Genomic DNA, 12,430 nt, shown 5'->3' on the forward strand with positions numbered 1-12,430 from the left:
CTTCTCAGGCGCAGGCAGCTGTGGCTCGCGCGGGGCAGCAGGTAGGACCCCTTGTTCCGTCCCTCCCCGCAACTGCACCGGCGCCAGCCCGGGGCGCCCTCCCCAGGGCTCTGGAGGCTTAGGTGGATGAGGTGTGGCCAGATTTAGACACATTTGGGGTTGCCGGAAAGGGCAGGTGAACCCCCGCTCCTGCCCCACCCGGAGTGGCGCCTTTCCCCTTTGGTGGGTGCGGGGGCGGTGAGGGGCGCCGCTGGGCCCTAGCTCCTGCTGTCCTGCTGACGTGCTTTGCCATGATTATGTAGGTTGGAACGTGCCCAGCCTTAGTAGCTACATAATTTGAAGTAAATCAGGTTTTAAATTCATCAGCACCGTAGCACTTCTCCTGCGGTTTAATAGATTGTTTTCATCGGTAGAAAGCGGGGTTTAATTCAAACCGGGACTACAAAGAGAAATCCAAGATAATTTTGCTGCCCCGGCGTCAGTTCTCTCAGGGGCCCTGGAGTTTTCTTTGCCCGTTTGACCCTGGGATGCGGGGGAAGCACGTCTGGCCAGTGCTTGGACCTTGTCCTCCTCCTGGGCAGCTCCGGCCTCCACCCGGGGCACCTCCCTGGATCGGCCAGACCGACCCAGCCCCCCAGCCCCGTGGAGGTCCCGGAAGCCCTCTCTCTGGCCTGTCCCTCACCCCGGAATCCAAGGGCCAGGATTCCAGCTAACAGCGTCTGCTCTGGTTCACAGAAGACCACCCCATCCGTGCAGACTCTGGACGCTCCACGTGGCTGCATAACTGTTGTGTTAATTTTAAAAACTGAATATAAAGGGTTTATTACTGTAAGAAAGATTCTTCTTGGAAGGCATTACTGAAAATGTTAAAGAGAAATGTAAAAGGCTGAAGTTTTGTTTTTTGGGTGTTTTTTGCTACATGGCTGCATCAATTTAAAAAACAGACGTTTTTCACTGGCTGGTTTTCTAAGGGAGCATTAATTTTTTTTCAAAATTTACGTGCGTGAACTCTTCTTTCAGCTCAAGAGCAAAGGAATTTCCAGTTTTAAAGTTTGAGGAAAGCCACACATTTATGTAATCGCATTTAAACAACGCTGAGGGGTAAGTCCCAGCAGTAACCTCTGCAGTAAAATCCGAAAGATGATCTTTCTGCGCTCACGCCAGAGCTCAGCTCTGCAACAGTATCCGACAGTGGAGTCCAGGACCGCCGAGAGCCACGAGCGTAGCCTGCACCGCAGGCTACGACGGGCCGGAGCACGGGAGGAGGAAACGCAAAGCAGACGGGATATTTTCACCACGATCGATTTTATTGCTTAGGGACCGGAGCGGTCATTTCCAAAGGCCTCCTGAGTGACCAACAGCTGAAACCCCGCTGCACAGAATCGCCGTGAGTCGGCCAGAGCAGGGCGACCACAGCTCGACACAGACCCCGACGGTACGGTCAAGGACACAGGTTCGGCACGTGGACGCCAGCTCACTTGCAACGGTTGTGATTTATCTAAAGCAAGCTTCTACCCAGCGCCTTCACCCAGCCCAGGAGTTCTGTAGTGTTAAAGCAAGTTAATAAAACATTCGTTTGTGTTTCATCCATGGGCCCTGGGACCACCTCTCACGGCTCCGCCGGGTGCCAGGAGCAAGTACGTGCAGCAGGGTTACGACAGGTCGTTAGAGGTTCAGCGTCCAAGGACGCGTACAGCTTGTTTCTCTGGATATTTTTATACACAGGCCACGTTACAAGCAGTTTCTATCGGAAGCAGACTAGCTATTTTTATTTCTCCCATGATATTATTGTTTTATGTAGAATACTTGGCACCATAGAACGGTAACAAAAGACAGACAAAACGGTTTACAAAATTCTTAAAAGGTACACCCGAGCGAGCTATAAACTTCACATTCAGTTCTTAATATGAGACAGAAAAAGGCCTAGGAGTCTCCAGCTGCTCGTATGGACGTGCTGTGGTCGGTCTGACCCCTGACGTCTCTGCTGGGTCGTAGTACTTGTTTTATAGCTTTGTGTGTTGACGTGCACGTAACCAAACCCCTAGACGCCAATTCTACCTGCGGATATGACACTCAAGCGTTCGTACTGGAAAGTATATTTAGCGTAAGTTTTGGTAAGGTTTATAAATTATTTTTAAAAAGTATATATTTATATATATTTATATATATAAAAATGGAAAGCAGCCGCAGTGTGATTCAGAAACCATGTGACTAACAGGGAACAGGGGCCCCCAGACGTGAGAGCGAGGCCACGCCGCTGGCCGGCAGAGCCTCGGCCGCCCCGCCACGGAGAGGACTCCGAGCCCTGTGGGGTTTCTACGCCGGAGAAGCTCCTCCACGCTGACAATGATTAAAAATCGAAAACCGTGAAGTCTAAAATGCAGAATCTCTTTGCTGTCTATTAGAGTTTTGGCAACAGGACTGTGACTTATTTAAAAAATCCCAATGTTTCTACTTGATGTCACACGAGCAGACACGACAGTGAGGTATGTGAGGCTTGTCCGGAGCGCCGTCCGGGCTGAAGCGACGTGTGGGGCCGGCCGTCTAGCAGTGGCGCTCAGGCGGGTCTGTCGATGCAGCTGTCGGAGCACGTGGCTCCTCGTGCTGCAGGGAGGTCTCGCCGGGGGTCCCCTCGTGGCGCTGGCATCGCTTCCCTGCCGTGGAATCAGCCATTTGTTAAGGGGACAGACACACCACAAAAAGCTCAGAAAGGTGAACTCGAGGGAGGAGGCATATTTACCACCAGTTCACTGCACCACACAACACTTGTGCACACGTGCGTGAGGTTTACCTGCCCCGGGCGCCATGCGGAAGGCCAGGAACACGGGCTGCAGCGGGAGAAGAGAGGCTGTCAGAACCGGGCGCCCAGACCCCGCTCCCGGGCTTCCCGGCCGCGGCCCGCAGGCCCAGCGCCGGGCCCCAGTTCCCGAGGAGCTGGTGGGACTGGGCGACCAGAGGCTAGAGGCAAAGGGCCTTCGCGTTCTCTAAAGACGGTGTTGTTTCCAGATAAAGACAACGTGAGAGCTGATTTCAGGCCCAAAGAACACGGGGAAGGACAGAGCCCGTCCTGGGATCCGGCCCACTGGGCAGTGTGGGCGACCCGCCCAGAGGCCCTGAAAATGGGAAACGGTGAACGTCTCTCACGTGGCTGATGGTGACACACGACCCGTCACCACACGCCCCTCGGAGGTGTCCGGGCCAGTCACACGTACAAAGTTAGTCCCGGAACAAATACTCGGTGTTTCCCCCGAGGCACTGGGTCGGTGACACGCCCGTGTCCCGCCCGCACTGGTGGTGGGCGGTCGCCATCAGGAGCCAGGAAGGTACTTGAGTGCAGGAAACGGCCCCCAGAACCGGCCAGCGGTGGACACAGCCTCCTTCTACAAACAGTAACACTGCGTATTCTATCCTCCTGTGACCAGTCACTTCTGCCTTCTCATCTACCTGCCTGTCTAGCCCCTACCTGCCTACCTTCTGGTATTTTATTAAAGTTAAATAAAAACAGACCAACTTGGCCTCCTCTGAGAAGCAGACGAAGGAGGCGGAGAAGAGGGGCAGTAGAAGCAGAAACGGCCCCCAGCCTGGAAAGCCCACCACGGCCCGCCCCTCGGGCCCAGCCCCCAGACCGCGGCACGGCTCTGTCACCTTGTGGTCTCCCATGCAGACACTGGGCCCGATGTGGTCGTAGGTGACAACCTTCTCCTCGCTCTCCGACTGGGAAAAGCAAACAGAGGGAGAGGCATGGGAGGCGGAAATGGTGGGGTTTCCTGGGAGAGCAGCGAGCGGGAGGCAGCCCAGCGATGCTCCGCCCGTGGCCACCCCGCCCACGTCTCCGTGGGGCTCCGGCCGGCTCAGAGCCGCCAGTGTGCCTCTGGACCCTAGGAGGGAGGTCCGGGCAGTCCGGGCAGCACCTCGGCACCCGGCTGTCCCAGGTGGGAGGGCTCCGGCCTTGGGAGGTGGCGACACGGGCCGCTGGTGTGGAGCCCGAGCTCCCCTCTGCCTCTGGGCCGGGCCCTGGACCATGCTCGCTGCAGTCGGGGCAGCTGTGAGCTTTCTTTCCAGCCGTGCCCCCGGCACTGAGGAAGCCCACCGGTTCCTGTTTGTCCTGTTGCCATTTGTTTGTGACCCAGAACTCCCTGTTCAAACGAGAACAGACTCCCCGAACGCCACGCTGCCGCACCCAGCGGTCTGCGCCCAGTGACGCAGGGCTGTGTGCACAGGGTGCCCTCCCTCCTCTGCCGGCCTACAGGCACCTCAACTCCAGGTGTGCGGCCAAGGGTGTGTTCCCGCAGTCGGTCGGCTGTGGCTCCAGCTGGGCCAGGATTTCACACCCTCGGCTGAAGCGACTGAGACTATAACTGAATCATCTTTAATGCAGCGGGAAGCTTAAGGTCAGATTTACTTCCCAGCATGGTCGCTGCCAGAAGGCATAAAGACAGGCCCCTCTGCGCATCCTTCGCCATCGCGGCACCTCCCCGGAGTGGGGAAACGCTCAAGCGCAGCGTGGTAATTTACAAAGGCAGCATAAAACTGTGATCTCCAAGTGCATAATCGTGAGACAGATAAACAAACTAGCGGGCGCCGCACACCTCGCTGCGCGTTCATCAGCACGCCCGCCACCTCCGTGTTCCGGGGCCGGGAGGCAGAACGAACATGATGCCGAGGTGACCGAGCGTGGCATGATGGACGACACCGCGGAAGCTGCTCGTGCCACGGCCAGGGGGCTGGTAACGCCTGCCGCCCGCCGGGCAGCCCCCAGGGGAGGGCCTGCCGGGACTCCCCCCCACAAGGAAGGCGCTGGGCCCCCCCACACTGGGCCACCCAGCCGAGCTCTGTCCCCACTGTGTCTGCAGCACCAAATCTCGGGCCCCGAAGCTGCCATGATGTGAACGCAGGTAACACAGCCTGCAGTGCCGCCTTCTGCTGGACGCGCCTGCAGCCCTGGGCAACCCCCTCACCATCCTACGCACTCCTGCTGTCTTGGTGGGTTTACCGCAGGATGTCTTTTTCCCTGGAAGAGGACACTCACCTCTTCTCTGCGCCCCGAGGCCCCTGAGGCACCCTCTCTGGACGCAGCCCTGTGCTCAGCTCGCCTGCCGGTGCGAGCCGCTATGTCCTCACATGGCATCTCAGGGCCCCAAGGGCAGGCCCAGCAGAGAGGGCAGGGCTGCATCCGGGGCCCGGCACCAGGCATGCTTGCGCGGGTCTGTGTGGTCAGGGCCAACGTCCCGTGCAGCTCCCTTCGGGAGGGCTGCTTGTGGGAGTAGCCCAGCCAGCGCCTGTCCTCTGTGATGTGCTCTGGGGGCGGGTGTGTCACAGCCGGGCGCAGGCCCTTGCCCCCAGGCCCCGTCAGAGCAAGCTCACCGCAGACCCGATGCGTCCCCACCTCCAACCCGGGCCCAGCGGCCTCCCTCCCCACGCACCCGGGGGCTCTGGCTCAAGGCAGAGCGTGGAGGGCCGGCCCGCCCCGGAAAGGCCAGCAGCGGGGCCTCCTGGAGGGGGGCTGCAGGGGCTGCTGAGCAGGGGGACGGGCGTGCACCTGGGCAGGCCAAGGGGGCTCTGCCCTCCTGGCTGCGTCTCTGGGTAAAGGGCCCCGGGGCCCAGTGGCGCAGACAGGGCTCCTTGCAGCAGCCTCGGGGGCTGTGGAGGGTGGTGACTAGAGCCCAAAACGTACTGGGTTGAGGTTGGGGGATGGCCTGGGCCGTGGGGACCTCCTGCCCCCTCCTAACTGGCGGCCCACATCACGCAGAGGCCAGACCGCTGCCCTGATGAATCAATGCACCTCGTTATTATATTTTTTCACTGACGGGGTTGACAAAACCAATGCAGGTATTGATTCTCTAGAGCAGTCCTCTTGCGTTGAATGTGGGCACTGAAAAACCCCGGGAGATCGAGAGGCTCCAGGAAGCTCAAACTCTCCGCACCCGGTCTCACGGGGCTGCCTCCTGAGCGCTGGCCGTGCACCCGGTCTCACGGGGCTGCCTCCTGAGCGCTGGCCGTGCACCCGGTCTCACGGGGCTGCCTCCTGAGCGCTGGCCGTGCACCCGGTCTCACGGGGCTGCCTCCTGAGCGCTGGCCGTGCACCCGGTCTCACGGGGCTGCCTCCTGAGCGCTGGCCGTGCACCCGGTCTCACGGGGCTGCCTCCTGAGCGCTGGCCGTGCACCCGGTCTCACGGGGCTGCCTCCTGAGCGCTGGCCGTGCACCCGGTCTCACGGGGCTGCCTCCTGAGCGCTGGCCGTGCACCCGGTCTCACGGGGCTGCCTCCTGAGCGCTGGCCGTGCACCCGGTCTCACGGGGCTGCCTCCTGAGCGCTGGCCGTGCACCCGGTCTCACGGGGCTGCCTCCTGAGCGCTGGCCGTGCGGGTCTCACGAGGCTGCCTCCTGAGCGCTGGCCGTGCACCCGGTCTCACGGGGCTGCCTCCTGAGCGCTGGCCGTGCATCTGCAACTTCTCAAGCCCCAGTGTGACTCTGGCTCTGATTTACAACTTAAGAAAATAAGGACGGACTTCATAGCTCCCAAGCTCTTCCGAAGACAAGAGCTCATTGACTCCCCCGAGGACACAATAAACTAAAACGATTCCTAAAGCACTGGTGACAGTTTATGCCTATTTTGAATCCAGAAAGACACTGGAGGTCGGGCTCCATCCCAGCCCCGAGAACGGGGTCAGGGCTCATCCGGGCCGGCAGGAGGGCAGGTCCCCTGGCCCGAGGCTCCCCACCCGCCCGGGCTCTGGCCGCGCAGCCCTGACACTTACCCTCAGAATCAGCTCCTTGGCGGACGGGGACATAAGGACACGGTCACACCAGGCGGGGCACCGGGTGTTCATGTACTGTCTGCCCTGGCTGGAGTCCTCACTGTATGGGTAGCTGGGGAGACAGGACAGGAAGGCACCGGTCAGCAGCCACGGGGCCCCTCCTCCAGCCCCTCCTCCGGGCCCGGGGGAGGGTGGTGTGGGCTCTGCCCCACGCACCTCAGAAAGGCCAAGCCTGTCCAGGGTGAGAACAGGCAGATGGAAGTTTCCAGAATAAAGTCAAAGGACTGTCCCCCCCAGCACTTCAGATGAACCCTCCCCAAGGACATGGACACGTCTATTCAACTTGGTTTTATTTCTGGATGCGGCCTACAGCCCAACGAAAACCTGCCCAGAAGCCTACGGACGCCTGGGCCCAGACTGACGCACACCCTTGTCCCACCGAGGCGTCCACCTCGGAAGCGCCCAGGTGCCCGGGGCCGTGGCCTTGGACCTTCGCTGCGGCGGAGTGTGTGCCTGGCCCTGACTTACCGCCCTGGCCGCATGGGCCCTTCTTCCCGCCCACCGGCCCGGTGCGGCAGCGGGGAGACGCCTGGGGCCCCTTGGGAATGGGGCCACCGCAGCCGACCGACTGACATGGCGAGAAGCAGGTGGGGCCTGTGACCACCAGCTGAGCCCCTGACACCCCGACCCTAGCCGCCTGGCTGAGGCCCAGAACTCACCGGAACCTCCGGCTCCGGGCTCTGCACTGCCCACTGTGGGCATTTTGATTGGGTTGCACTGAACTAACAGCAGGTGCATTTACCCAGAATGAACTAACGGGCTGTGGGGGACCCTCAGCCGTGCTCCCTGCACACCCACGAGGATGGCGGGTCTGCCTTCTCGCGGTGCATCTCCTATGGCCTTCAATACAGTCTAAATTTTTTCCTTGCCAAGGTCTAATGTGCTTTTTAGACCAGCTCCAAAATACCACATGGTATTTGCTGTGAACGGCACTGTACTCTCTGTTAAATTTTCCCGTGCTTTCAGCTGGAGGAGAAAAATGCCACCGTCTCCCTGAGCTGCTCTGTCCTGGGCACCTGCTCGCATGGGGCCTCTGCCCCTCCTCCCTCCCTCTGTGGCCCGTGGTCAGGGTCCGCAGAACCTGAGTTAACGGCTCTCAGCCTACCCCGTCCTCCAGAGTGTTCCACACACTCTCGCCAGAGACGGCGACTTCCGGCCCCAGGCCCTGCAGGAATTTAGTTCATTGCAGACCCAAAGCAGCATCATGGCTCCAAACATAACGTCCCTCATCTCTGCTTCTAACAGCATCACCCTTGCTGACGGCACAGAGCGCTGACCACCCTACAACGTCCTTCAGGGAAAAGGGGGACCAACGGCGGGCTTGTCCAGGCACGTCCCAGCCTAGCTTGGCTGTGGTCCTGAAGGAGCGACGCTTGCCCACCCCATCCTCCCGGGAGCTGCAGGAATCGGGGTCCGCACGGGCCGACCCTGAGTGTCCAGAGCAGGATGTGCTGAGCACAGAGCAAGCCCCCAGCCCCCTCCACTGGAGGCCAAGGTCAGGGGAGAGAGCGGCCGGCAGGGCTGTGGCCAGGGCTAGGAAGGTCGTGTGCTCTGAGCCCACCCAAGCTGGTCCTTGACCGTGAGGCGGGGCAGGCCAGGTTCACCCGGTGGGACATCTGCAGTCAACAGGAGGTCTGGGAGGTGGAGCCGGCCACCCCGGGCCTCGCCCACGTTCCCTGCCAGGCAGGAGCCACGCAGACGCACGCTGCTCCAGGAGTGCTGAACGGGCCGGCTCAAAGCATCCCTCAGAGACGCAGCGCAGACGGGAGTGGGATCGAGTCCCGGGGGCTTCAGGAACCACCACGTGACCCTCAGCTGCACCTATGATGTTGTTGCTACGGGAAAGCCCTCGGGAGCCCTGGCCATCGGGGGTCCCACTGAGGCTGCGCCCCAATGCCCACAGAGCCCCCTGGGGACCTGCCCAGGGCAAGCGTCCTGCATTAGAAACAGCACGAAAAGCCCACGCAGGTAAGTGACGGACGGTCCCCACGCGCACCGCAGAGCCATCGTCACGGGGTGTCCGGGCCCAAGTCCCGCCCCCCGTCCACCGCCAGGAGCTGACTGACGGGCCATCACGGGGACAGTCAGCCTGGCGAGGAGTGACAGGGAAGGGCCCGGGAGGCCCGGAGCCGCGACAAGCTCCCCCCGGGCCTTCAGTCTGTGTCCTCAACCTTGCTGCTGCCGTGGGGCCTGCCCACGTGTGATTCAGCGGGCAAAAGAAGCTGGCCGTGAGGGGCGCCCTGGCCAGGACGGGCAGGGCGGTTGGGGGCGGCACCCTCGCCCCACGGACCGGGGGCCCTTGCTGTGGACAGACTCCCGGAAGGGGCCAGCCACTCCCAGAGCCAGGCCAGGAGTGAGCAGGGCGGTGCCGGTGCAGACAGGCCGGGCAAGGCCGGCATGGGCCCGAGAGGGGGGCCCTGCCCAGGCCACTCCGAGGATGGCCCAGCGCTGCCTGCCGGGGCTGCCGATGATTAATGCTCGCTGCACACGCGGACTTATCTGAAAGCAAACGCTGCGCAGGGCGGGGACGTGGGACGGAGCCGCTGGCCTGGCCCCGCACGGTGGGGAGTGACGCCACAACGAATGGCCCTGCGATAAAGCTAACAATCGCCCACCTGTCCGCCCAGCCCCTCGGGCTCCTTCCCGCAGGATGCAGGATGTGGGCAAGCGGCCCCCTTGCCAGGGCGCTGCCGACAAGGCTCGGCCTGCATCTGAGCGGCGGGCAGGCGGGTGGTGTCACCAGGGCCCGAGGCCAGCAGCCAGGCCGCGGAGGCACAAAGGCCCACTGTGTCAGCCGCCCGACTCCTCAGGGCCGGCCGCCGTGCGCGAGAGACGCGGGCTCAGGAGGACCCTGAGGGTGGAGGGGGCGGGGGCCCCTGCACCTGGCCAGACAGGCCCAGTTCTCACCGAAGCGGGAGGCGGAGAATTGGGGGTGCTGGGGGAGACCCTCCTGGGCTTCTCGCTCGGGGAGAACGTGAGTGTTCCCAAGTCATGGCCCTGCTGAGGGCAGACGGGCCCGCGCGGCCAGCGAATCGGCCGACCGCCCACCCGTGCCTGGCAGCCCCGGAGGCCGGCAGGCAGTGGCCGCGCAGGAACTCAGTTTCCAAACACCTGAGACTCCTGGGAAAGAAAAGGAGGTGGAAGGAAGCTGCCCCTGAACTGGGCAATAACATTCACACTGCCGTGGGGAGGAGGGGCCCGTGGTCAGAGCCACAGAGCTGACCCGGCTCTGTGGACACAGGTGCCCGCAGCATCCCCGTGGGGTGACCGGCGGCTTCCCGAGTAACCGGTGCCCTGGCCCTTCGCCCCTCAGCGCTGGTCCCCGTGCCTCGGTGTGGGCCGTGTCCACCCGGGGCTCGGTGACCAGCTGGACAAGCTTCCTGGCTCCCTCCCCAAGAAGGGAAGCAGTGAGCTCAGCCTTTTTGTCCAAATGTCACCATCTTATATTTATCGTTACAGACAGGAATCTATAGATGGTCCAAAGTTGAATTATGGCCCAAAAAGAAGTCTGAAAAGTGCCTCCGAATCTTTAATATAAAAATAAATGTATCCACTGAAGAGAGACGGCCTCCTCTGGCCAGAGCCGTGTGATATATTTCATCCCTGTGTTGTGTACATTTTTGTCTTTTTCGAAAGCTCTCACTGGATCTTTCTCTGTAAGTAACTTGCCCAGTAAAAACCTCTTTCCCACCGTGGAGCGTTCTTGTCCGTCCTGGGGAAGGTGTGACTTTTCTCTGGCGAGGTGTGTACTCTGTGCGTCTGTCCACCTCCGCAGTCAGCTTCACTCTGAGGCGCACGCAGGGCCACAAGCGCAGGGGCCGCAGCACCCCTCCACACCCCGGCGGCTCCCGCGCCACAGACAGCAGCGCCCGGCCCCTTGGTTCCCGCTGCTCCCAGGCCTGCAGGGAGCAGCGGTCCGGCCGCTTCAGCGGCCGACATCTATCCGCTAAAGGCGGCGTTTTGGTTACTTCCAGGTTTGGGGAGTTCTCGGCCGTGACGTGTGGACCCCCAGGGGCCCTGAGACCCTGTCAGGGGCTGGAAGGTAAGCTCTATGTTTGCGATTACACGGAGACGCTGCTTGCTGTTGTCATGGTGTTGGGGGCGGTCCCCTCCTCAGCCCCACCCAGGCGAAGCCACGCGAATACTTCCTTGATTGAATCTCAGGCCTGGGAGACACAGTTTAGGAGTCAGTGGGACGAGAGGGGAGCGTGTGGGGCGCATCCCGCCACCTCTGGGAATTCTCGAGCCTCAGTGACGGGAGGCTTCCTGCGGCAGGGGCGGTTCTGAGGGCACAGGTGGGCAGCAGCGCTCCACAGGGACTTGGGTCCAGGGCAGGGCTGCGTGCAGGGCCGCGGGAGGATCCCACACCACGGGAAGCCTGCTGCCACCACGTTAGTGGAAAAGGCAGCTAAGCCATCTCATATTCATGCTTTGATCTCTTTATTTTAAAACCAACGACAGTAACTCAGAAAGACACTCTAAGTTAGAAACTCCCTGCTGGGTGCACAGGGCAGGCTTTGGCGGTCACCTCTGGGGCGTCCCAAAGCACTGCCACTCACGCCGGGCCATCCTGGGGAGAGGAAAGGGGGGCTCCCGCGATCGGCCCAAATCCGGGTTGAGAGTGGGAGCCGCAAGCGGACGCTGGGCCGGAGAGCAGGGAGGGTGGACAGGATGACAACGCAGGACGCGGAAAGCTGACTGTCGCCTCGTCCACTGCAAACAACCGGCCTCGAGGCCGGTCACACAGACAGACCAGGTGGGCACGGCTCATGCCAGCGCCAGCGTCACACTCTTTGCCCACCAGTTATTCTGAGCACGAACTTAAAGCCTTTTACGTCACCAGCACGTGGAAACACCACGTGGCCTTAAAGGCCTTCATTTGGCCTGGCCCCGAGTGCCGTCCCTGGCCACTTGGGGTTGGCGGGCATCATCTGGAGCGCAGGGTGGGCCCCGGAGGGTCTCTATGGCGGGCACCCCGTGCGCCCACTAGCCTGGCCTGGCCGCGCTCCCTGCCTCTACCCCACCCCGCCGGTCACTTCGTGGTTGTCCCTCACGAAGGTGCAAAACTGTCCCCGAGGCTGAGAAGAACGAGAATTGAAGGCTCTACAAACACCTGAAATATCAGCACCTCTTCCAGCAAAGTGACACACAGCACTGAGTTACGGTCCATTAGGAGTGGAGTTCTGTGAGCCCGCGGAGAACAGTCACGAACGCCTCTGCTCGAGAAACTCGCCCCCGCCCCCTCGCTCTCCTTAGGAGACCTGTCTGCTCGAGCATCTCTGAGGACTGTCCCCGGTATGCGATTAGCCACAGCCTGGAGCCACGGGGGCCCCGGTGGCCTCCACTCCAGGCTCTGCACTGACCCCGCCCCCAGCCCCTGGCCCCCAGCAGCTGAGTGCTCGCCTCCACCAGAACGGGGAACAGGACTCCGCAGCCAGTTTGTGGTGAGTCCACTGCTTGGATAACAAAGGCAAAAGGCGCAGAAAGGTTCTGAAAACCAGGCGCGACGGCCAGAGGATGCTGCTCAGGACACCCTGCTCCCGCGGCACTGCCCGCTGGCACCAGGGATGCCCATGGCTCTCGCTAATTCCCTGGCTGACAAGCTGGCAAACAG

General features: G+C 61.5%; 1 protein-coding gene across 2 annotated transcripts in view; it reads right to left on the reverse strand.

Annotated features, from left to right (window-relative positions):
• Positions 1 to 2,520: 2,520 nt before the first annotated feature.
• Positions 2,521 to 12,430, reverse strand: part of INPP5A (inositol polyphosphate-5-phosphatase A) — a 178,104-nt gene continuing 168,194 nt past the window's right edge. For both annotated transcript variants that reach the window (XM_079900603.1, XM_079900604.1), the window contains 4 exons: positions 6,757 to 6,868; positions 3,646 to 3,714; positions 2,741 to 2,828; positions 2,521 to 2,654 (listed from right to left, as the gene is read on the reverse strand). In XM_079900603.1, coding sequence (XP_079756729.1) covers positions 2,748 to 2,828; positions 3,646 to 3,714; positions 6,757 to 6,868 — 262 coding nt within the window. In that variant the 3' untranslated portion in view covers positions 2,521 to 2,654; positions 2,741 to 2,747. The remainder of the gene's footprint in view (positions 2,655 to 2,740; positions 2,829 to 3,645; positions 3,715 to 6,756; positions 6,869 to 12,430) is intronic.

The sequence above is a fragment of the Stenella coeruleoalba genome, assembly GCF_951394435.1.
Source record: "Stenella coeruleoalba genome assembly, chromosome: 16".
Lineage (NCBI taxonomy): Eukaryota > Metazoa > Chordata > Mammalia > Artiodactyla > Delphinidae > Stenella > Stenella coeruleoalba.